The following is a 23,685-nucleotide window of genomic DNA, read 5'->3' as shown; positions in this document are numbered from 1 at the left end:
AGTTTGAAATTTTGGAACAATCAATCAATATTCAAAATAGTGATAAATCGTTGAATGGCCCTTATATATAAACAATGAGATTATTTTTAAAAAACTTACATACATCCCCCTACCAAAACCCCTAAAAAAATTTCACAACAAAGTCCTTAACATTGTTTTTCTTTGTACACCCCTCCTCCCCCCCCCCCCCCCCCCCCCCCCCCCCTCCTTTGAATTGTAGGAAACTAGGACAAAAATGCCTTCATGTATGTTCCTCTCTCTCTCTCTCTCTCTCTCTCTCTCTCTCTCTCTCTCTCTCTCTCTCTCTCTCTCTCTCTCTCTCTCTCTCTCCTGGTGGATGATTCGGCATTCAGTGCCCAACCCTCTTTCTTTTTTACACACTTGAGGGCATTTTTGTCTTAGATTTCACTCGGGAGGGGGTAGATGCAAAGAAACAGTGCCAAAGGGTGGGGTGTGAGAGAAAATTCAACCACTAGTCTTGTGTATGATCTTTTAGAAAGGAGGACATATGCAATATTCTCCTAAGAAAAGTTGCTCCATAACAGCATACCAGCCGTTACATTGGGTTCTAAACGTTGGGAAAACAGGCGTAATATCAAACAGAATGCGCACTACATTTTACACATTTCCACTATGATTTAATTTTCTCATTTCATTTTTGCTTTATTAGCTCACAGTAGCCATTTTCGACACCTAATATGGACTACTTATTTATTTTTCTTAAATTATATCTGCCATAAGTTATATAACATTATAACAGCCACTACTCTTATGCCTGATATGGTCCGTGATAACAGATTTTTAAACCTTGATTTCTTACTTTATGCTAACGACGTTAATGACACTAATACAAGCAATCCAAAAATACAATTCGAGGTGACTGAATAATAAGGGGAACCATACAATAATAGCATTAGTTTTGGTCATAATTACACAAACCCTGACATGTGAATTTGAGATGGTTGTCACCTATATGGCATTTGTAGAATGCTAGAAATTGAGATGATTGTCACCCATATGGCATTTGTAGAAAGCTAGAGATAATTGTCACCTATATGACATTTGTAGAGTCCCAAATGACAATCATACAAACATGAATTCACGGTTAGATAAGATCGAAAGCATCATGATTGTCTACGTTAATAATCTGTTAAGCACATGCTAATGTCAATGTCTTCTAACTTGATCAAGCCAGGTACTCAGCCCTAGCCCTAGCCCTAGCCCTAGCCTGAGCGGAGTTACTCAAGTCCAAGTGCACACGGCCGAGTCCTGTATAACCCCATAAAAGCAAAAAATCTAAAAGAAAAAGAAAATAAAAGAAAGTAAAGATCCCCACGTGCATAAGAGAGCTAAGGGGGGTTGGAGACGTAGGCAAAGGCAAGCTTGTGCCAAATCTCCACCAGAATCCACTTCTTCTTTTTTTCCGGCACCATGAGGCCTAAGAATGGGGAAGTACGGAAAGCAATCAAGAGTCGATCCCATTCACCTCCTCTTGCCTCTCCAATGGCATATGATTGAGAGAGAGAGAGAGAGAGAGAGAGAGAGAGAGAAAGGAGTGAGAGAAAGTGTTTTCTCACTCAGTCAGAGATAGGTTGAACACCTCCCATTTTCAGGGAGGCGTACGAAAAAATCAAGACATACTCGCCTCGACCAGATGCCAAGTCTATTGTTAATATAAATGAAAATATAGAAAAAACCCAAAAAGATCAATAAAAAGAAACTACATATTTGATAAATCCAGGCTTCTAACCTTAACCACATAAAAAACCTTTGAAAGTTTCTGTATGTGTGTTTGTGTCAGGTTTAGAGGGAGACATCTTCTTCACTAGTGACATAACAATCTGCATGCACCCTAAGCATTTGAATAAAGAATATATTCACAAAGTATCTTCAGAATTTTAAGGTGTTCATTACATATTATTTACAAAATTTGACTACTTAACTGATACTGCAAATAATCCGAAGCCATAACAAATTCAATAAAAACACTAACACATTCAATAAACGCATACTACACAGATTTACAAATCCTACGATCACCTGTTAAGGGAGAAGCTTCAAGGGCTTTGCAGAACCTTCTTCGCCTTCCTAGAAAACTCCTTTACCAAATCACTATGGGAAAATGTCAAAGGAAGATCTTCCTCCATATCTTCGCTGTGAGAATCCTTGTAAGCTAACCTTTTCTGATTTTTTGAGGTTTCAATGTCTTTTACACCCTCAGCTGTCTCAGGCTCTTCAGGTATATCTCGGTAAAGGTGTCTCAGCACAAAAAGTGCAGTATCAAAATCCCGCCAATAATTTCTAGAAATAAAAAGTTGAATGAAGATCAGAGATACAGACAATTTTCTCAATATTGCTTTCAATTTAATTTGATGACTCAGTTTAATATTTTTTATTGGTAATTGATGATTGTTCTTAAATCAGAATGTACACCGAGCATGTAAATCCTATTCCACGAGTTTGCACAATTTTATCATTGTTCCAGACTAATTCAAAGAACAAAGGAAAGTTTAGTTACTTTGTTTATTATAGTTAGTTGATAGGCATGGAATTAACAAAAAAATAAAAAACCAATGGGCTATGAATAAACCATTCAAGGGAAGTATGCAAAAGCAGAAAAATATATAGGTCGAAATTAAAAAAGATAAGAAGAGGCTGTCAAGAAATATACTGACCCATTACTGCCCTTTTTTTGGTGTTGGAGGCAATTTTGTTTAAAGGAAATATGCAAAGGACAGGCATTTCTTACGCAGGGTCATGTTACATAGTGTACCAAAAGGAGTTCTCCTTTAATGTAAATGCAAGTATCTCAGTGACTAAATTTCAATGGCCAAAACTACCTCCATTAGAAAAACAACCACCAGTAGCTGATGGCATTTCTAAAACTACACAATCAACACCAACAAAAGCATGCATGCACGCACACATTGGGCATAAGGCCCTTGACTTGAGGCCTTCAATTTAGAGCAAAAAATGTTTCTCAAGATGAGATTGTGTCAGATCACACGAGCATGCCTATTAACATGCAAGCACACACACATACATACACAAAAGAATGCATGATGCATGCATGTGAAAACAGGAGCAGAGATGCCACAATTGTTTTCAGCATATAAGCAGATAGTTGATTACTGATTATTTTATTACACTAATTGACTAATCAATAATCTGTAGTTGACTGCTAATTACAATAAGCATGTCTACTGATAATACCAACAGAAAGTATACAACGAGACCATTTACCTTTGGTACAAGCTGGTTACAATTAGTCTTGACCATTGGATGTGAAACTCGGTGGATGCAGTTATTCCATTGACCAAGCTCAAAGTTCAAAAAAAAAAAATTCTCGAACTTTGTAATATACCCACGCGATCAGATTTTACATCAGATGATTATAAGTAATTGTGACCTCCTTGTACCAAAGGTAAATGGTCTCATTGTGTACAATCCCTAATACTAATACACTAAAGTGTTCAGAGCAGTGCATTAAAAATTGCCAAGACGGCTCATAACCGGTGGGGTACCAGTCCAGGTCCAGTTAGAGTTTTTGTTTTTCTTATTAATAATCAAACAAGCGTGCCAGCTCAGGTGGTTCCAAGCCGGCTCGGAACCAGTGGGTGACTAGGTCGACCCATCCGTATGATTGTTCAACCACTGGTTCAGAGTAATCGGACTTACGTGTGTGATCCGATAGCCGATATATACGGGTGCTCAAATGTCGCATCCTGCAATGCCAGAAGGAGAAAAGTTAATGCTCATGGATCAACTCATAAAGAAGTGCTCCCACAAATAAGTATAATTAAATTCTTCAGAACATGGAACTTTAACCATGAAAAAAGCAAGGAAAATGACAGCATTCAATGTAGTATATGGAAACTATGTCTGTATCTTCCAAGCAACAAATCATAAACAGGAAAGGAGGAAAGATCTGAAAAAAAAAAAAAAAAAGAGGCTGACTTGGGTTCCTTTGGGACATGATTTATGACAACCAATTGATATAATTGATATTGACATTTTGTTACAAGCCTTCTTTATCCCAGACAAGTTTTCATGTTTCAGACCATGGAGGTTTCTAAACCACCATGGGGGCAAAAAAAATAAATAGGAAGGTCCAGCATCAATGTGTACCAGCTTTGATGCATCCTAACCAAGGTTAAAAAACACGGATGATAAGGCAACCGCCTAGGCGGGTGCCCAGACACAAAGGCGGCCTGCATTTGGGAAGGGGCAGATCCTTGCGTTTGTTGGACCCCCCACACCTCCTCCAATTTTATTGTATATAGAGTTGACTTTTTTTTATTAAATACGTAAGTTTTGTATATAATAGATTGTTCAAAGGTCGAAAGTACAGATCAAACATAAACATTTACAAAATCGAAATTGCAATGATAAGTAAAACATACACATCAAAATTGCAATGGTATAACACAAAATCGAAAAAAACATAGTACACATGCAAGTATTTAATAAGCAATTGTCAAACTAACTAATAAAAAAAATTATGCGGATAAAAGTTATGGTTTATGAGTCATATAAGCAAACTCATATATCAAACTTAAAAAAAACAATATTCGTTGGGTTTGGGGGCAATGGACTTTTTCCATTGAATTGATTTCCCAAATACCCGATCGAAATATCCAAATAGGAATATAAAAATCCAAATAGTTAATAACATATCAAATAAATATAATAAAGTATCACAAAAAAAAAAAAACCCAAATAGCGAAGGATAACATTATAAGACATTGTGAAAATAAAAATACATAACCTAATAAAAACTATTAAAATATACCAACCTTCTTGAAGTGGATTTGATATTGGGCCAAACAAAAATATTTTGGTTCCCAAATTGCCTCTTTTACAACCCCTCAAAAAGATTGGGGATGAATATACTTTAATTTCATGACCATTCGAAGAGGTTGAAAAAAATTTGATCTCTCTATAAATCTTCAAATCTGGTATTTTTCAAACTTTTCTCACTCTAAACTTCACTAACAATGTTTTTGGGGGCAAGAATGGCCCCCAAAACTCTTTTCCCCCCCTATTTAGGGGGTAAAATGGTGTTTTTATCCAATGGCTGAGTGCCATTTTCGGCCAAGGGTCGAGGTGGCGCCTAAGAGCCCGCCTTTTACGCCGCCTAGGTGCGCACCTAGATGGAGCCACCTAGAACATACGGCCTAGTCCACGCCTGGGCAGTTTGGACAAATGGCTGCCTAGGTGGCAAGAAGGCCGAATTTTCATTCACTGATCCTAACAGGTTCGGAGTTAACAGTTTCGTCATACATAATATATACTGTCAAACTCCTCTCTCCCCCCCCCCCAAAAAAAACATAAAAAAAAAAAAAAGAAAACAGGCTGACTTGGGTTCCTTTGGGACATGATTTATGACAACCAATTGATATAATTGATATTAACATTTTGTTACAAGCCTTCTTTATCCCAGCCAAGTTTTCATTTTTAAGACCAGGGAGGTTTCTAAACCACCATGCGGACATAAAAATAAATAGGAAGGTCCAACTTCAATGTGTACCAGCTTTGATGCATCCTAACAGGTTTGGAGTTAACAAAACTTTCTCCCCCCCCCTCCAGAAAACAACAAAAAAGGTTCAGATTTCTTAAATGGTTCAAAAAATGCGAAGGTGGCCATGGGTCCAGTCCACCTAGGGGGGGCCTCATGATGGAGATTTGGGGGGTTGTTGGAGGTTGGTCTAATACATAGTATAATATATTTTGCTAGCTTTTTTTCATGGGCAAGGTTGGAAGGCTCAACTCTAAAAATGCTCGAAAGAAGTCCACGTTGATCACGCTTTTCAGGTAAATCTGCTTGAGGATGAGAATTCTTGTTTTCTAAGCCTCGCGCGTATTCCCACGTGTGCTCCTATCTCGCATGCACTTACACACCGAAGGCGTCGGGGGTGTTGTTCATATACATACTAATATAAAAAGGAAAATGTTTTGATAGGGCTGCAGCCCTATCAAAATAAGTAAAGCCTTACTTCAAAACTCACCGAATATTGTAATTCTAGCATCAGAGAACCTTGAAATCGATCATTTCGGCCTTGACCATTATGTTTGTGAAAAACAATTAGGATTTCAAGCCCTAAAAATAATATAATTATAACAAATTATCTCGCTCGTCCATTTCATCTTAAAAATAAGTGTTGACAAATCTGCAAGATCTGTACCATTTTTTGAACATCAAGTTTCATAGTCGGAGTTGAAAATTGATATTATAGCCATCATGGATATTTCTTATGCCCAAAGTGCTTTCTGGACGAGGATATGAGGTGAAGCTTTACTTTGTTTTCATAAAGCCTGGGTCTTATAGATAATGCATCCTATAAAAAAAACCAACGTTAAAGAGAGAAACGGTAGAGACCTATCATCTACTCTCACTCTCTCTCTCACTACGTTATGTAATAATAATGTAGCATTATTATATATTATTAATTTACCATAGTACAATACTATATAATACTATGCAATATATATTATATAGTCAACAAAATATATAGTACTAATTTACAATAGTACTATAATATACAAGCAGCACTTTGGTACTATAATAATATAAAGTAATAAACAGCAAGTACTATAATTTACTATAGTAGTATAGTGCTATAATGTATGAATATTTTTATAGTAGTATAGTCCTATAATGTATAAATATTTATAGTGCTATAGTACTATAATGATCAGTACATAGTAATAATGGCTAGTAATATATAGTGCGATATAATATATAATACTAATTTAACATAATACGTTATAATATGTAAATAGTATTATGGTACTATAATAATATGCGATATAATATATAATACTAATTTAACATAATACTTTAAAATATGTAAATAGTATTATGGTACTATAATAATATAAAGTAACATAATAAAAAGTACTATTAAATATATAAGGAAAATTGTTTCATGCGGGCTGGGACCGCATTCCTACATATGTGGTCCAGAAAATGTAAAGCATCCATCTTAAAGATGGATGCAAGTAGGTGTTTCATCTAAAAACAATGGAAACTAACGGTCCAAATGCTTTTTTTACTAAAATTATTATTTTTAGTTTTTTAAATTTATTTATTTTTTCATATTCAAGATCTCCATGTGTAACAATCCTAAAATTTCAAAAAAAAAAAAAAAAAAAAAAAAAAAAAAAAAAAAAAAAAAAAAAAAAAGGGGGAAATGATGCTTTTAATAGGTGATGGTCTGATTGAGTATGATGGTCCTTGGGGACCATCACTATTTTCAAAACTTTTACTTTGGTTTAACTTTTACTTTGCCTGCTTTTGCCTCCTGTTGCTTGCAGCTGGCAACGTCCTTTAGCGAACGTGGTTTTCGTACGATAAAAGCAGACTTTTAACGCGACACCTCAGGTATGAGGTAGAGCGTAATAAAATAATATAATAATACGTTATAAGAATTTAAATAGGGGATGTGAGCACTCCCACCCTAAAACAAAATTTTGAGATCTCTCTCTCTGGTCGAAACACAGTGAACTTCTCTCTCGAACCGAATTTTTTTATCGGAAGCTCCCTCTCAAATAATTGTGGGTAAGTGACATCGTCTTCCTGAAAAATAGTCTGTTTTTAATAAATAGTGATATTTCCGTCCAGGATCTTTATTTTATAAGTTTTGTGTAAGTGACCCCATTGTCTCGAAAAATAATCCATTCTTTTTAAAAATGAAATGAAATAATTATTTCTGCTTATTATCATGAATTTTAGGCGCGATAAATTTTATGCGCACGTGACCTCATTATCTTGAAAAATAATCTTTTTAATAAAAATTGTGATATTTTATCTATGTTAGAAATTTTGAATGCTGTAAATTAGAAAAATAAATTTATTTATTTTTCTTGTCTATTGGTAGAAATAAATGTGATATTTCTGCTTTTAGTAAAATTGTGATATTTCTTTCTACCGTTTTGAATATTTAGACATTGTAAAATTCATGTGCAAATGACTGCCTTATTATTTAAAAATTGACATTTTTGCAATTGATTATAGTATTGTTGTGAAATGTTTATTTGTGAATTGATATTTCCATAAATTGTGATAATTCCGTATTCTTGAATTTTTATAAGAGTTTTTCTATACATATTAAATTGGCAATTATGCTAGAATGCCTTTACAAACTGCTACCTTTCTAAATTTGAGCCCAAAATATTTGATTGGTTATTTTTGAAATATTATAGAGAGTGACTGTTATTAATGGTTTAAGTGAAATTCATATTAATGGTTTCAGTGATATGTTGAGTACATGATATTGCTGCTTTCGAATGTTTAAAGAGATTTAAAAATAATTTAAGTATGCAAGTGGACTCATCCGGTTCGCCTGTGAGGTATAAGTGGACCTATCTGGGACGCCGGTAGGGATTAAGTGGACTCATCCGGTACGCCGGTGAGGTATAAGTGGACCTGCAGGGATTAAGTGGACCTATCTGGAACGCCGATAGGGATTAAGTGGACCCATCAGGACGCTGATGGGGTATATAGGTGACCTACTTGGGACGCCAGTAGGGTATTTTGTGAAATCCTTTGAATTATGTGCTGCCGTTAAAAGTGTTATAAGCATTTCAATTACTCGGATTATACTTAAATTATGCATTTATTGAAAGTGAAACTGTTGATGCATTTCTGTTAATAGATCTCATTTTGGAAAATATTGATATCTTTCGATCATGATTATTTTTAGGATTATGATGATCACTTACTGAGTAGCCAAACTCATCAAACTATGGTAAACATTATTTTCAGGATAACTACTGTCACACCCCAAGAATTTACAATACTATTATTCCTGAGATGTGACGGACAAAACATATATACATCTATTGATAGGACAAATTTACAGTGGCGAGGTCTTACATAGTAAATAAAGAAAGCTAGCACAACAACAGTATCTTCCAAGGTTGATCTTGACTAGCACTCAAAATGAATCCGTAATTATCCTGAAAAAAATGTTTACCATAGTTTGATGAGTTTGGCTACTCAGTAAGTGATCATCATAATCCTAAAAATAATCATGATTGAAAGATATCAATATTTTCCAAAATGAGATCTATTAACAGAAATGCATCAACAGTTTCACTTTCAATAAATGCATAATTTAAGTATAATCCGAGTAATTGAAATGCTTATAACACTTTTAACGGCAGCACATAATTCAAAGGATTTCACAAAATACCCTACTGGCGTCCCAAGTAGGTCACCTATATACCCCATCAGCGTCCTGATGGGTCCACTTAATCCCTATCGACGTTCCAGATAGGTCCACTTAATCCCTGCAGGTCCACTTATACCTCACCGGCGTACCGGATGAGTCCACTTAATCCCTACCGGCGTCCCAGATAGGTCCACTTATACCTCACCGGCGAACCGGATGAGTCCACTTGCATACTTAAATTATTTTTAAATCTCTTTAAACATTCGAAAGCAGCAATATCATGTACTCAACATATCACTGAAACCATTAATATGAATTTCACTTAAACCATTAATAACAGTCACTCTCTATAATATTTCAAAAATAACCAATCAAATATTTTGGGCTCAAATTTAGAAAGGTAGCAGTTTGTAAAGGCATTCTAGCATAATTGCCAATTTAATATGTATAGAAAAACTCTTATAAAAATTCAAGAATACGGAATTATCACAATTTATGGAATATCAATTCACAAATAAACATTTCACAACAATACTATAATCAATTGCAAAAATGTCAATTTTTAAATAATAAGGCAATCATTTGCACATGAATTTTACAATGTCTAAATATTCAAAACAGTAGAAAGAAATATCACAATTTTACTAAAAGCAGAAATATCACATTTATTTCTACCAATAGATAAGAAAAATAAATAAATTTATTTTTCTAATTTACAGCATTCAAAATTTCTAACATAGATAAAATATCACAATTTTTATTAAAAAGATTATTTTTCAAGATAATGAGGTCACGTGCGCATAAAATTTATCGCGCCTAAAATTCATGATAATAAGCAGAAATAATTATTTCATTTCATTTTTAAAAAGAATGGATTATTTTTCGAGACAATGGGGTCACTTACACACAAAACTTATAAAATAAAGATCCTGGACGAAAATATCACTATTTATTAAAAACAGACTATTTTTCAGGAAGACGATGTCACTTACCCACAATTATTTGAGAGGGAGCTTCCGATAAAAAAATTCGGTTCGAGAGAGAAGTTCACTGTGTTTCGACCAGAGAAAGAGATCTCAAAATTTTGTTTTAGGGTGGGAGTGCTCACATCCCCTATTTAAATTCTTATAACGTATTATTATATTATTTTATTACGCTCTACCTCATACCTGAGGTGTCGCGTTAAAAGTCTGCTTTTATCGTACGAAAACCACGTCCGCTAAAGGACGTTGCCAGCTGCAAGCAGCAGGAGGCAAAAGCAGGCAAAGCAAAAGTTAAACCAAAGTAAAAGTTTTGAAAATAGTGATGGTCCCCAAGGACCATCATACTCAATCAGACCATCACCTATTAAAAGCATCATTTCCCCCCCTTTTTTTTTTTTTTTTTTTTTTTAAAAAATTTTAAGATTGTTACAACTACGGATTCATTTTGAGTGCTAGTCAAGATCAACCTTGGAAGATACTGTTGTTGTGCTAGCTTTCTTTATTTACTATGTAAGACCTCGCCACTGTAAATTTGTCCTATCAATAGATGTATATATGTTTTGTCCGTCACATCTCAGGAATAATAGTATTGTAAATTCTTGGGGTGTGACAATTATGGTATCAGAGCAATAGGTTTAAGATCCTTAGGAAATTTAAAAAGAATGTACTTAAAATCACATTTATTGTGTGTACAGACCGGGATAAAGTCAGGATCCAGAATAGCTGAAGCCAATATGGAAGGAATTCACAAAGCCTTGGAAAATATGGTTGCTCTAATGCAACATCAGATGGAAAACAACAATCCACCCAGGCAGTCAGTTACAGGAAATGGTGGGAGCAATATCGAACAATTTAAGAAATTAAACCCACCTTCTTTTAAGGGTGCTGTAAACCCACTGGAAGCCGAGGGATGGATTATGCAACTGGAAAAAATATTCGAGGTTATGGAATGTCCTGATGATAGGAAGGTGGCCTTGGCAGTTTTTATGTTAGAAGGTGAGGCACAACACTGGTGGCGAATGGCAAAAGGAGTATTGGTCAAAGAAAATAAAACCTTGACTTGGGAAGTATTTCTAGAGGCATTTAATGAAAAATATTTCCCAGATTTTATTCGAGACCAAAAAGAAATGGAATTTCTAGAATTATTCCAAGGAAATAAGACAGTAGCACAGTACGAGGCCAAGTTTACTGAATTGGTCAGGTTTGCACCACATATGATTAATAATGAGGCAAGAAAGGTGAAGAAATTTGAAAAGGGTCTCAGGCCAGCTATTAGAAGCAGAATATTAGTCTTGAAATTAAGAACTTATGCTGAAATAGTGGATCGTGCCCAAATTGTCGAAAAAGATTTTGAAGATTACCAAAAGACGAAAAATCAGAACAGTCATGTTAGACCTACATCATCTAATCGACAACAGTTTGAAAGGCCAAACAAGAAGCCAAGGCCCTCGCCATTTCAAAACCTAATAGAACCATGTAGAAAATGTGGGAAAAATCATGGATCAAGCCCTTGTTATTGGAATACCGGAGCCTGTTTTAAATGTGGAAAATTGGGACACCAGATTAAACAATGTCCTAGCTTACAGACACAACAGCTTCCAAAGCAGGGAGAGATAGCTCCGAAGCCTCAGATGAAGGGAAGAGTATTTGCGATTACCGAACAAGACGCTCAGGCCTCAAAATCAGTGATCCAAGGTACTCTTACTATCTTCCAAAAAGTAGCTCATGTTTTGATTGTTCCTGGATCTACTCATTCATTTGTGTCACAACACTTTGCATGCCACTTAAAGGTAGAACCAGAACAATTAGAATACATTCTAGAGGTAGCCACACCGATGGGAGATTCAATTAACACCAATATAGTGTACAAATCATGTGTAATAAAGATAGAAGAAAAGGAACTGTTGGTTGATTTAATACTCCTGAAAATTCAAGATTTTGATGTAATCTTAGGCATGGATTGGCTTTCTGCATACCATGCAAGTATTGATTGTTATAAGAAAATTGTTACCTTTAGTTTTTCGAATCAACTAGTATTTTACTTCAATGGTGTCAAAGAAGACTCCCCATCATATTTAATCTCTTCTATTCGAGCTAATCGCCTCTTTCGAAAAGGGTGTCAAGGCTTTCTTGCCTATATCAAAGAAGATAGGAAGGAAGAAATAAATTTGGATACCACTCCGGTTATCCGAGAATTTTCCGACGTCTTTCTTGAAGAATTGCCAGGATTACCGCCTGACAGGGAAATTGAATTCTCCATTGAATTATTGCCAGGAGTAGCACCAATTTCTAAGGCACCTTACAGAATGGCTCCTGCAGAACTTAAAGAACTGAAACAACAATTGGAAAAATTATTAAATAAAGGTTTTATCAGGCCCAGTGTGTCACCTTGGGGTGCTCCAGTACTGTTTGTCAAAAAAAGAGACGGGACTATGAGATTGTGTATTGATTATAGACAGTTGAACCAAGTGACAGTGAAAAATAAGTATCCATTACCTAGAATTGATGATTTATTTGATCAATTACAAGGATCACAAGTGTTTTCAAAAATTGATCTTAGATCTGGATACCATCAGCTTAAGATTAAAAGTGAAGATGTACTCAAGACAGCTTTCAGAACAAAGTATGACCATTATGAATTTTTAGTCATGCCTTTTGGATTAACCAATGCACCAGCTGCATTTATGGATTTGATGAATCGGATCTTTAAGCCCTTTTTGGATAAATTTATTGTGGTATTCATCGATGATATTTTAATTTATTCCAAGAATCAGAAGGAACATGAGCAGCATGTAAGAATGGTATTGCAAATATTAAAAGAGAAGAAATTGTATGTCAAACTTAGTAAATGTGAATTTTGGCTTGAACAAGTGACATTTTTAGGACATGTCATATCAAAGAAAGGTCTATCAGTTGATCCTTCAAAGGTTGAAGCCGTTGTTAATTGGAAACAACCAAGTAATGTGACTGAAGTTCGAAGCTTTTTGGGATTGGCAGGATATTACAGAAAATTTGTAGAAGGATTTTCTCGAATCACAATCCCATTAACTCGATTGACACAGAAAAATGTCAAATTTGAGTGGACAAGTGAATGTGAGGAGAGTTTTCAAGAACTAAAAGTTCGATTAACTTCAGCACCTATTTTAACTATTCTTGAGGGGAGTGGGGGATTTGTGATTTATAGTGATGCTTCACATAAAGGTTTGGGCTGTGTATTAATGCAATATGGGAAAGTAGTGGCATATGCATCCAGACAGTTGAAAGAATATGAGAAAAAATATCCAACTCATGATTTGGAGCTAGCTGCAATAGTATTCGCTTTGAAAATATGGAGGCATTATCTATATGGTGAGCAATTCGTAATATACACGGATCATAAGAGTTTGAAATACCTTTTCTCTCAGAAGGATTTAAATATGCGGCAGATAAGATAGATGGATTTCTTAAAAGATTATGATTGTATAATCCATTATCATTCAGGAAAAGCTAACGTTGTGGCCGACGCTCTAAGTAGAAAATCTACGGGAGTCTTAGCTCATCTAATGATCCAAGAAATGCGATTGTTAGAAGAAATAATGGATTGGCATCCAACTCCGTCCATTAATGGTGTGGTAAGTATGATTGCCAATATTAAGGCGGAACCCCAATTAATCCAACAAATTCGATTGACACAAAAGAAAGACCCTCAGCTTATAACAATTATAGAAGAGGTAAAGCAAGGAAAGAGAGATGAATTCTCTATATGTAGTGAGGATTTGCTAATATTCAAAAGTCGGGTTTGTGTCCCGAATGATGAGAGTGTAAAGAAAGCTATCTTAGAAGAAGCACATCATTCTCGTTATACGATACATCCCGGAAGTATTAAAATGTATCAAGACCTGAAGAAAACCTTTTGGTGGAATAATATGAAAAAAGTGGTAGCACTATTTGTGTCTCAATGCCTAACATGCCAGCAAGTAAAAGCTGAACATCAAAGGCCTGCTGGGTTGTTGCAGCCTTTACCGGTGCTAGAATGGAAATGGGAGCACATCTCTATGGATTTTGTCTCTGACTTGCCTAGAACAAATTCAGGACATGATAGCATTTGGGTCACTGTGGACCGGTTAACCAAAGCTGCCCACTTTCTATCGATTCGCACGACGTACACTTTGGATCGACTGGCTCAGCTGTACATTAAGGAAATAGTACGGTTGCATGGAGTTCCTGTCAGTATTGTATCGGACAGGGATACTCGGTTTACTTCTAAATTTTGGGCTAGACTACAGTCAGTCATGGGGACGAGACTCGCCTTTAGTACTGCCTTTCACCCCCAAACTGATGGACAGTCGGAGAGGACCATCCAAACCTTGGAAGATATGCTGAGGGCCTGTGTTATTGACCTTACAGGAAGCTGGGATGACCATTTACCTCTGATTGAGTTTGCTTATAATAATAGCTTCCAAGCCAGTATTCAGATGGCACCATATGAAGCCCTGTATGGAAGGAAATGCAGGTCACCCATATGTTGGGACGAGGTTGGTGAAAGAAAGCTTTTGGGGCCCGAAATTGTCCAGATAACCACAGATAAGATAGCATTAATTCGTGAAAGGCTCAGGACAGCTCAGTGTCGGCAAAAGAGTTATGCCGATAACCGAAGGAGAGATCTTGAATTTGAGGAAAGTGATCGAGTTTTCCTAAAAATCTCACCAATAAAGGGCATTATGAGATTCGACAAGAAAGAAAAGTTGAGCCCACGTTACATCGGACCATTTGAAATCCTGGAAAGAATCGGAGGTGTCGCTTATAGACTTGCCTTACCACCCGAATTGGCAAATGTCCATAATGTCTTTCATGTATCTTCACTACGAAAATATCAGCCCGACCCGTCCCATATCTTAAAATATGAACCTTTACCGATCAGAAAGGACCTATCCTTCATTGAGCAGCCAATTTTGATACTGAATAGAAGGGTGCAAGTGTTGCGTAACAAAGAGATTCCTTTAGTCCGTGTATTATAGCAGTACCATTCAAGAGAAGAGTCGACTTGGAAACGAGAAGACGAAATCAGAGAAAAATACCCCTATCTTTTTCAGTAATCAGGTACACAAATTTAGAGCACTAAATTTCTTTAAGGAGGGAAGAATGTAACAATCCTAAAATTTCAAAAAAAAAAAAAAAAAAAAAGGGGGAAATGATGCTTTTAATAGGTGATGGTCTGATTGAGTATGATGGTCCTTGGGGACCATCACTATTTTCAAAACTTTTACTTTGGTTTAACTTTTGCTTTGCCTGCTTTTGCCTCCTGCTGCTTGCAGCTGGCAACGTCCTTTAGCGGACGTGGTTTTCGTACGATAAAAGCAGACTTTAACGCGACACCTCAGGTATGAGGTAGAGCGTAATAAAATAATATAATAATACGTTATAAGAATTTAAATAGGGGATGTGAGCACTCCCACCTTAAAACAAAATTTTGAGATCTCTCTCTCTGGTCGAAACACAGTGAACTTCTCTCTCGAACCGAATTTTTTTATCGGAAGCTCCCTCTCAAATAATTGTGGGTAAGTGACATCGTCTTCCTGAAAAATAGTCTGTTTTTAATAAATAGTGATATTTTCGTCCAGGATCTTTATTTTATAAGTTTTGTGTGTAAGTGACCCCATTGTCTCGAAAAATAATCCATTCTTTTTAAAAATGAAATGAAATAATTATTTCTGCTTATTATCATGAATTTTAGGCGCGATATATTTTATGCGCACGTGACCTCATTATCTTGAAAAATAATCTTTTTAATAAAAATTGTGATATTTTATCTATGTTAGAAATTTTGAATGCTGTAAATTAGAAAAATAAATTTATTTATTTTTCTTATCTATTGGTAGAAATAAATGTGATATTTCTGCTTTTAGTAAAATTGTGATATTTCTTTCTACTGTTTTGAATATTTAGACATTGTAAAATTCATGTGCAAATGACTGCCTTATTATTTAAAAATTGACATTTTTGCAATTGATTATAATATTGTTGTGAAATGTTTATTTGTGAATTGATATTCCATAAATTGTGATAATTCCGTATTCTTGAATTTTTATAAGAGTTTTTCTATACATATTAAATTGGCAATTATGCTAGAATGCCTTTACAAACTGCTACCTTTCTAAATTTGAGCCCAAAATATTTGATTGGTTATTTTTGAAATATTATAGAGAGTGACTGTTATTAATGGTTTAAGTGAAATTCATATTAATGGTTTCAGTGATATGTTGAGTACATGATATTGCTGCTTTCGAATGTTTAAAGAGATTTAAAAATAATTTAAGTATGCAAGTGGACTCATCCGGTTCGCCTGTGAGGTATAAGTGGACCTATCTGGGACGCCGGTAGGGATTAAGTGGACTCATCCGGTACGCCGGTGAGGTATAAGTGGACCTGCAGGGATTAAGTGGACCTATCTGGAACGCCGATAGGGATTAAGTGGACCCATCAGGACGCTGATGGGGTATATAGGTGACCTACTTGGGACGCCAGTAGGGTATTTTGTGAAATCCTTTGAATTATGTACTGCCGTTAAAAGTGTTATAAGCATTTCAATTACTCGGATTATACTTAAATTATGCATTTATTGAAAGTGAAACTGTTGATGCATTTCTGTTAATAGATCTCATTTTGGAAAATATTGATATCTTTCAATCATGATTATTTTTAGGATTATGATGATCACTTACTGAGTAGCCAAACTCATCAAACTATGGTAAACATTTTTTTCAGGATAACTACGGATTCATTTTGAGTGCTAGTCAAGATCAACCTTGGAAGATACTGTTGTTGTGCTAGCTTTCTTTATTTACTATGTAAGACCTCGCCACTGTAAATTTGTCCTATCAATAGATGTATATATGTTTTGTCCGTCACATCTCAGGAATAATAGTATTGTAAATTCTTGGGGTGTGACACCATGTTAGAGATTACACATCCTTAAAAATTAAATCCAAAAATCCATCTCAAAAATAGATTTATTAAGAGGCCCGCATTTCTACATATGAGGGCTTGGCCGCATAGAAACCGGTGGTCCAATATATAAATAGTATTATAGTACTATAGCACTATAGTGTTATAGTATTATAGTACACTATAATGGCTAGTACTATATAGTGCTATATAATATATAATACTAATTAATATAGTACTTCATAATACTATATAATATATATTATATCATATAATATAAAATATATAATTTATAATGTAACAAAGAAGGGAGAGTGCCAAGGTGTAAGCCTTTGCCAAGGCGCCTGCCTTGACCAAGGCACTAGGCGCCAACCTAGAGGCACCTCCACCTAGAGCACACCTAACCGTTTTTAAAGCTGGCCGCCTAGACAGTCAAACGGCTGAATTTACTCAAACTCAACCAAGTTACTGAGTCTTGGTCTCAAGTTTGGCTGGGCACCAAGCCCGAAACTCCCTCAAATTCGCAGGGTATATAATTCATTATAGTTCTTTTATAATTGATTTAACCAAAGTTAAATCAGTTATATTAAATTGCATTTCGTTTTGTTTATATTTTTTATGGCTTTATATTTTCTGAAAATTCTCATTTTTCAGAAAAATTGGTTTTTAACCAGTTTTCTACTTTTATATTTTCTTAAGACTTTTTCCTCGTCTTTTATATGCTTTTTCTCTTATTTATCATTTTTTCCTTAGTTTTTTCCATCTTTAAGTATTTTTTTTCTTATTTTTTTGGGTTCTTTAGGTCATTAGGCTGCTCAATGTAGAGCCCGGCGGTTTAACTCAGACTCACCAAAGTAACAGGGGCAGGCCAGGGGCCAAGTTCTGTGGCTGAACCAATTTTCAAAACACTGGTGCAAAGTTCTGGTTAAGAAAAGAAGCAACGGGTAATGCAATTTATTTAATGGAACAATAAAGAGAGTCAAACAAGAAAGTAGCTTGGAATCAATCAATCAATGCTAGTCCTTTGAATAGTTAATGTCTACCAGAAGGTTCGACAGGAAAGACCACAATAGGATGAGATCTAATAACCCAATCCTGCTGTGTCTACCCAAAACAAATTTTTCTTACAAACATCAATCGAATTCCGGCCAAATTTGAAAATGTCATTACGCAAACATCTTGTTTCAGCCTTAGCTGCCATACATCATGAATTTCAGACAGACCAAGATCGGAATGAACTCAACCTGGAAGTTGTTATTTATATTCAGAAGGTGTTGTTTTCATTTTTTTTAATTGGGATGCAAAATTCCGCAAAAAATGCCCATTGTGGAGGGTTTTCTTCTAATAAAATTCAAAATAGATCTCATAAGAACATAAATATCAATGACAGTTTGTCCGAACTCCAAAATTATCAGTGCCCCAGGACAAAGCCACTCCAAAATCTGAAAACCTAAGCCTTGCAAAAGACATAAAGTAGAACTTACTTGAAGCATGTAATCAATCCGACCATCTCGACTTCCGGTCAGTCTTTCCATCATAAGAGATCCATATGTTCTTGTCTCAGGTTCCACAACATCTTGTATCTCTGCTGGTAACATAGTCATATTACATTAAGATACAATATGCTAAAAGAAATTTGCATATGGGAATTTCTAATACCTTGCTTTTTACCCTTATTTCCTGGTTGAAAAACATTGACCATACGGACCTGATGAAATAATTCAATAGTTCTCTTAGAAGTAGAATTTCACCAAAATAACAGAGCAAAACAATAAACGGCATAAAGACTAAGTTAGACTAGAAGAGATATATTTAACTGTAGCTCAATTTGTAGAGTGTTGCATCTATGTAAGTAGGACGCCAACGTCCAAATCCCTACCCTCAGAAAGCTTTTATTAGCTTAGTCAACAATGTTTTTCTTTTTATTTATTTTTTTTTAAAAAAAAAGGCACCCCAGACATTTACAGGGCCAAATACATCATAGGTTCCAGAAAGAACAGTATCAAACAAAATATTGAGATACATAGCTTACCCTCATAGAGTTGAGGCGACTCGTAAGGGCCTGAGAACGTGCAGCGAGATCCTCGGTGAACTCCTGCATGATAATTTGTACCTTAAATGATCACATTTCTCTCACAAATACCTAAAGGCTCTGCTGATGATGTTTTGAAAACAGACACACGCTCTGATGATGATGATTTGAAAACACACACACACACGCTCTGATGATGATGATTTGAAAACACGCATGCACACAGACACACACATACACACCCCACGCACGCACACACACACACACACACACACATGCACACACACCACCATGCATGCACAGAGAGAGACAGACATGCACACACGCACACGCACGCGCATGCGCACACACAGAGGCACCCACCACACACACGCAGAGAGATAGACACATGCAAACAAGCACGCACAAGCACATGTGCTCCCACACACACACACACTAACATAACACACTAAATAAAAGCAGCATGTCTCTCTCAGACCGAGTGCAACCACAATAGTACTCACCTGAAATCCAATATGTATCCTCTTTCCACCCTTGTGATAAGGTATGATAACAGGACGCTTGCTGGTATATTCTTTGCAGACCAGTGGCTCTACTCTGTATGAAAGCCCATCCTAGATTCATATAATGTATTCTCATTCCAAAGTAGAACTTTTAAAACCAAACTAAGCATGGAACTAATATCCACAGAGACAGGTCGCACAGTTCATGTACATACACTAGGCCAAGAGCATGTAACATGAAAAGCCATATCACCCCGAACGATACATTCAACCACACATGTTTAAAACTAAAACAATGTGAACAAACCTGTATGCCACAGGATCAAAGGGATGAAAGACATTAAACATTTTTGAGCAGGCAGGCATCTGCTCAGTTATTCCTTCATCTTGCCAATATTCTTCGCCTTCACCTGAAAGAGGCATATCTCATTCTTTGTAAGTTCTACAAATCCACAAATTTTACTACTAATATGCCACTGCAACTGCGAAAAAGGTGTCAAGCGTTCACTTCTATGAACTAGGCATGTACTTACTTGGAAAAAGGGAAGTCAAAACTGAGTTTCAAGTAAATAGGACGTGTGATATGAATTGCCAGATAGTTGGATGTAAAGAAGAATTTAAAGATAAAGCATAACCATTTCAGGTCCAAAATCCCAAACATTAACAATAAAAGCAATTTATCGTTACCATTACGTACTATTCGAATACCAAATTATAAAAGAAATTTATTTTTCAAAAAATAAATATAAGGACTCATAAAATAGTAACACACTAGATACATAAGTACATATATACATACATAGTAACATACATATATACATATATAGTAACATAGATAAGAAGAGAGAGAAATAAGACACCGAACTATGCATCCATACATTGCATAATTATAAATGTGAACTTTTTCTTTTGGGTAAGTAATTTATACATGTGAACTTGAGTGTACCAAAATACATGTGCACGCTGTGCCTATAGGCATGCAAGGACACATGTGAATGGACACATACATTCATAATGCTTGTACGCGCACACGTTTATGGAATTCTGAATGCAGAAGAAGAGAAAAAGGAGGTGCAAAAGAAAGAGAAGGGAAGAAACCCACAAATTTCGAATGAGCCAAGGTAATTTTGCTCGGGGGCAAGTCCAACCCAAATTTCAATTTCCTGGTATTTTGATATGGAACAGTACCGGATGGAAAGGATAAAAACCAAGGTACTGGTCATGCATGAACATATACTGGTCAAGCATGGGAAAATTTTATTGATTGTCTAGAGCAAAGTTTCACAATCACTAACCCATCCCGATCCGAATATTGCGGAGAGCAAGAAACACACCAAGAGGTGATCCAACAGCAAAGAACGTGTCAACCTGCTAGACAAGGCACGTGTTAGGGGAATATCTGCAGCGGATAGTAGCAATAGAAAGGACAAAATGGCTTGACTGTCAAGAAAAAAAATTGATATGGTTGAAAACTGAAAGGGAAGGATTAAATATCCTAAACAATACAAAATCATCCCAGAGCCCTGCAGCAAGGTGCAAGGGAATGGAAACACCATGCACAAGTGAATACCTTAAACTCCAGTTTTGTGTACTTGATATAAGGAGTGCAACTCTTTCTAGAATCAATTAGATCTGGACTCTTCTGATCCAATGGTGTAACTTCTGGGGCTACATTTTCCAGTTTATCTCCTGTTATGTAAGGCCCACTTTATAATAAAAGTCCAAATAAAACAATCCACTTCTGCAAACTAAGGCATTTTCATTACTATAAGAAGTATCAACAATGCAAGGACTCTTCTCACCTTGAAGGCAATCTGAACTTTTAGCTTCTCCAGTACAAAGTAAATTTCTCTCTCTTGATTGTAGTTTCACCACAAGAGCTTTGAGGGACTCCACCTGCATGTATGGCAAGCAGGTCAACAATCAAATCAATCAATTCTTGAGTTTCTTCTTCCTATTCAAAGAGTAGAATCTGACAAAACAAAGACCAAGATATAGATATAGAGATCATTCTGCAAATCACCAGCATCAGCATGGACACCTTAGAACTATGTATGACTTGCCGAATACAAAAGCATAAACCCCAAAACGAAATCCCACCCCTTGGTTTGGTAAGTTCATGTGCGTAAAAAGTAAAAGTTCATGAAAACTGAACTCTTATATACCATGAATCTATGGAATTGGACTTCGTCAATGTCCAACTTCAAAAACTTCTTCCAGTTTCTAAGGTCCTATCGTAGTATTTTTGCATAATCTATTGGCAGCTATACCTTCTTGTGACATAGTAAATCACTTATGGCATCTGATCAAGTTTCCAAATTAGTTATATCAAAATAAAAACCAAGACCATAGGCATACAACAAACCCTACAACTCTAACCCAAACACACGACTGTACACAAATATAGTAGGAAAGGTACATTGATTTAGTAAAAAGAAAACCACTGATGAATGAATGCAGCTGAGCTTTATGGGATATTTTACCACAATACGAACGTGTTTATTATCTCCCTAAATTTTGTTTTCTAGCCTAACAAATGTTTTGTTTTTCACCATTTACACTCTTCACCATGTCCAGGTTCTTGTGAAGCGGTGCCAATATCTCAATCAATGTTTGTAGGAACCTTAGGGATAAGTCCACAGTTGCACCTTAGAAACTTGATCACACAGTTCCTCTAAGGGATCTTAGAGGGCGTTGGGTTTAAAGAAATAGACATCTCGCTCCCAATAAACAGGATCTCCGTCAACATGCTTGTAGTATCCCTCCAAGGAGATGAGCTATACTATTAATTACAACACTGCTCCTCTCCTTGGTATTATAGATTTATTTCTTTAGAATATGTTAAATTTGAGTTGCCTATCACATTGTAGTATACTAGAATTATGATATTAAAAAATTACAGCTTAATATCATAGTAAGTTAATTTATGATATTGTTAAATTGCATTATTGCACTAAATTGAAGTATTATAACTATGGCATTGGTGATAAGCTAAGCTGTATATAATGGATCAGACAGGCGTTGGCCCGATTATCATATACTATTAATTTTATGTATAGTTGAGCTTAGATCCCTCCAAGTCAAAACCTCGAGCACAATGACATGGGATCTCACTTCCAGGTATCCTAGAATCTAGCTCCTCAACTTGTTGAACGTACGGATGCCAATCCCAACCCCAGGGAGCTTTCACCCTGTGGCAGTTCAGCATTCCCCAAACAGATCCCGCTCCCGCTCCCTCCTCCAACAACTATGTCTCAATCAAACAACAACTATGTCTCAATCAAACACATATACTTTTTACTAAAAGGATGGCGTTCTAAAATGCATGTGTAGAAAATTCCAAAAATAAGACCCGCATGGACAAAATTGCACTCAGAAAATACAACTAGGAAGGTAGCTCAGTTTTCATGGCAATACAGGTAGTTATAGGTCATTAATTACCTCATCTTTCAACATGGCCATTAATTTGTCCTTATCACCATTGTCCTCAGGTCTATCAACCAACTTTGTGCACAGAACTTTGGCCGATCGATCGCTCATATCACCCATACCCTCTACATTCTCTAGGGTGTCTTCCTCCAACAAGGACGCAACATTCTGTTGCTCTGTATCCAGAGTCTGTTGCCTAGAAACATGAAAATTCTCTTCTATTTCAGGATGTGATCCACAAGACCCAGGCAAACCTGATCCTACATCTAATGTCAGAGAAGACTCTGAATGAGCAGAAAACAAAGTCGAATCCCCCTCAAGGTTAACAAAGGATTCTGGGAGTGAACTAGGATTATCCTCCCTATTTGCAGAATCTATCGTCTCCGACAACCTTCCATCATTTCCTATGCCAGTTGTTTCATCTAAATTTAACATGTTACTGAATTGAGCTGCTTGATTAGAAGCATCAGCTGGTAAGCCTTCATTTTCTACTGACGCATTGGAAATATACTCCATTGGAAATGGGGAGGACAAACTCTCTTGATGGCAAAGAATATCATAGGAGAGAACACTACCCAATGAATGGCCGTAAATTGAAACCTGCACAAATTTGAGAATATTAACACATGTTCATAAAT

General features: G+C 36.0%; 1 protein-coding gene across 15 annotated transcripts in view; it reads right to left on the bottom strand.

The window, feature by feature from the left end:
• Positions 1–1,859: 1,859 nt before the first annotated feature.
• SGR2 (shoot gravitropism 2 (SGR2)) overlaps positions 1,860–23,685 on the bottom strand; it is a 34,494-nt gene continuing 12,668 nt past the window's right edge. For 2 of the 15 annotated variants that reach the window (XR_016043756.1, XR_016043762.1), the window contains 11 exons: positions 23,060–23,647; positions 21,421–21,514; positions 21,189–21,307; positions 20,914–20,986; positions 19,926–20,028; positions 19,619–19,729; positions 19,116–19,178; positions 18,743–18,791; positions 18,568–18,668; positions 3,679–3,725; positions 1,860–2,301 (listed from right to left, as the gene is read on the bottom strand). Coding sequence is in view for 4 of the 15 variants with exons in the window: in XM_011622672.3 (XP_011620974.1) it covers positions 2,058–2,301; positions 3,679–3,725; positions 18,568–18,671; positions 18,743–18,791; positions 19,116–19,178; positions 19,619–19,712; positions 19,926–20,028; positions 20,914–20,986; positions 21,189–21,307; positions 21,421–21,514; positions 23,060–23,647 (1,578 nt within the window). In the remaining 11 variants the exon portion in view is untranslated. Of the gene's footprint in view, positions 2,302–3,678; positions 3,726–8,878; positions 8,962–18,567; positions 18,672–18,742; positions 18,792–19,115; positions 19,179–19,618; positions 19,730–19,925; positions 20,029–20,913; positions 20,987–21,188; positions 21,308–21,420; positions 21,515–23,059; positions 23,648–23,685 lie in introns of all 15 variants that reach the window. The other 13 variants (XR_016043759.1, XR_016043758.1, XR_016043752.1 and 10 more) reach the window with 13 other exon arrangements.

Source organism: Amborella trichopoda, chromosome 11 (assembly GCF_054954075.1).
Source record: "Amborella trichopoda isolate Santa Cruz 75 chromosome 11, AtrichopodaSantaCruz75HAP2 v2.0, whole genome shotgun sequence".
Taxonomy (NCBI): domain Eukaryota; kingdom Viridiplantae; phylum Streptophyta; class Magnoliopsida; order Amborellales; family Amborellaceae; genus Amborella; species Amborella trichopoda.
Note: the sequence above shows the minus strand (reverse complement) of the source record. Positions and strands in the feature narration are given on the sequence as shown.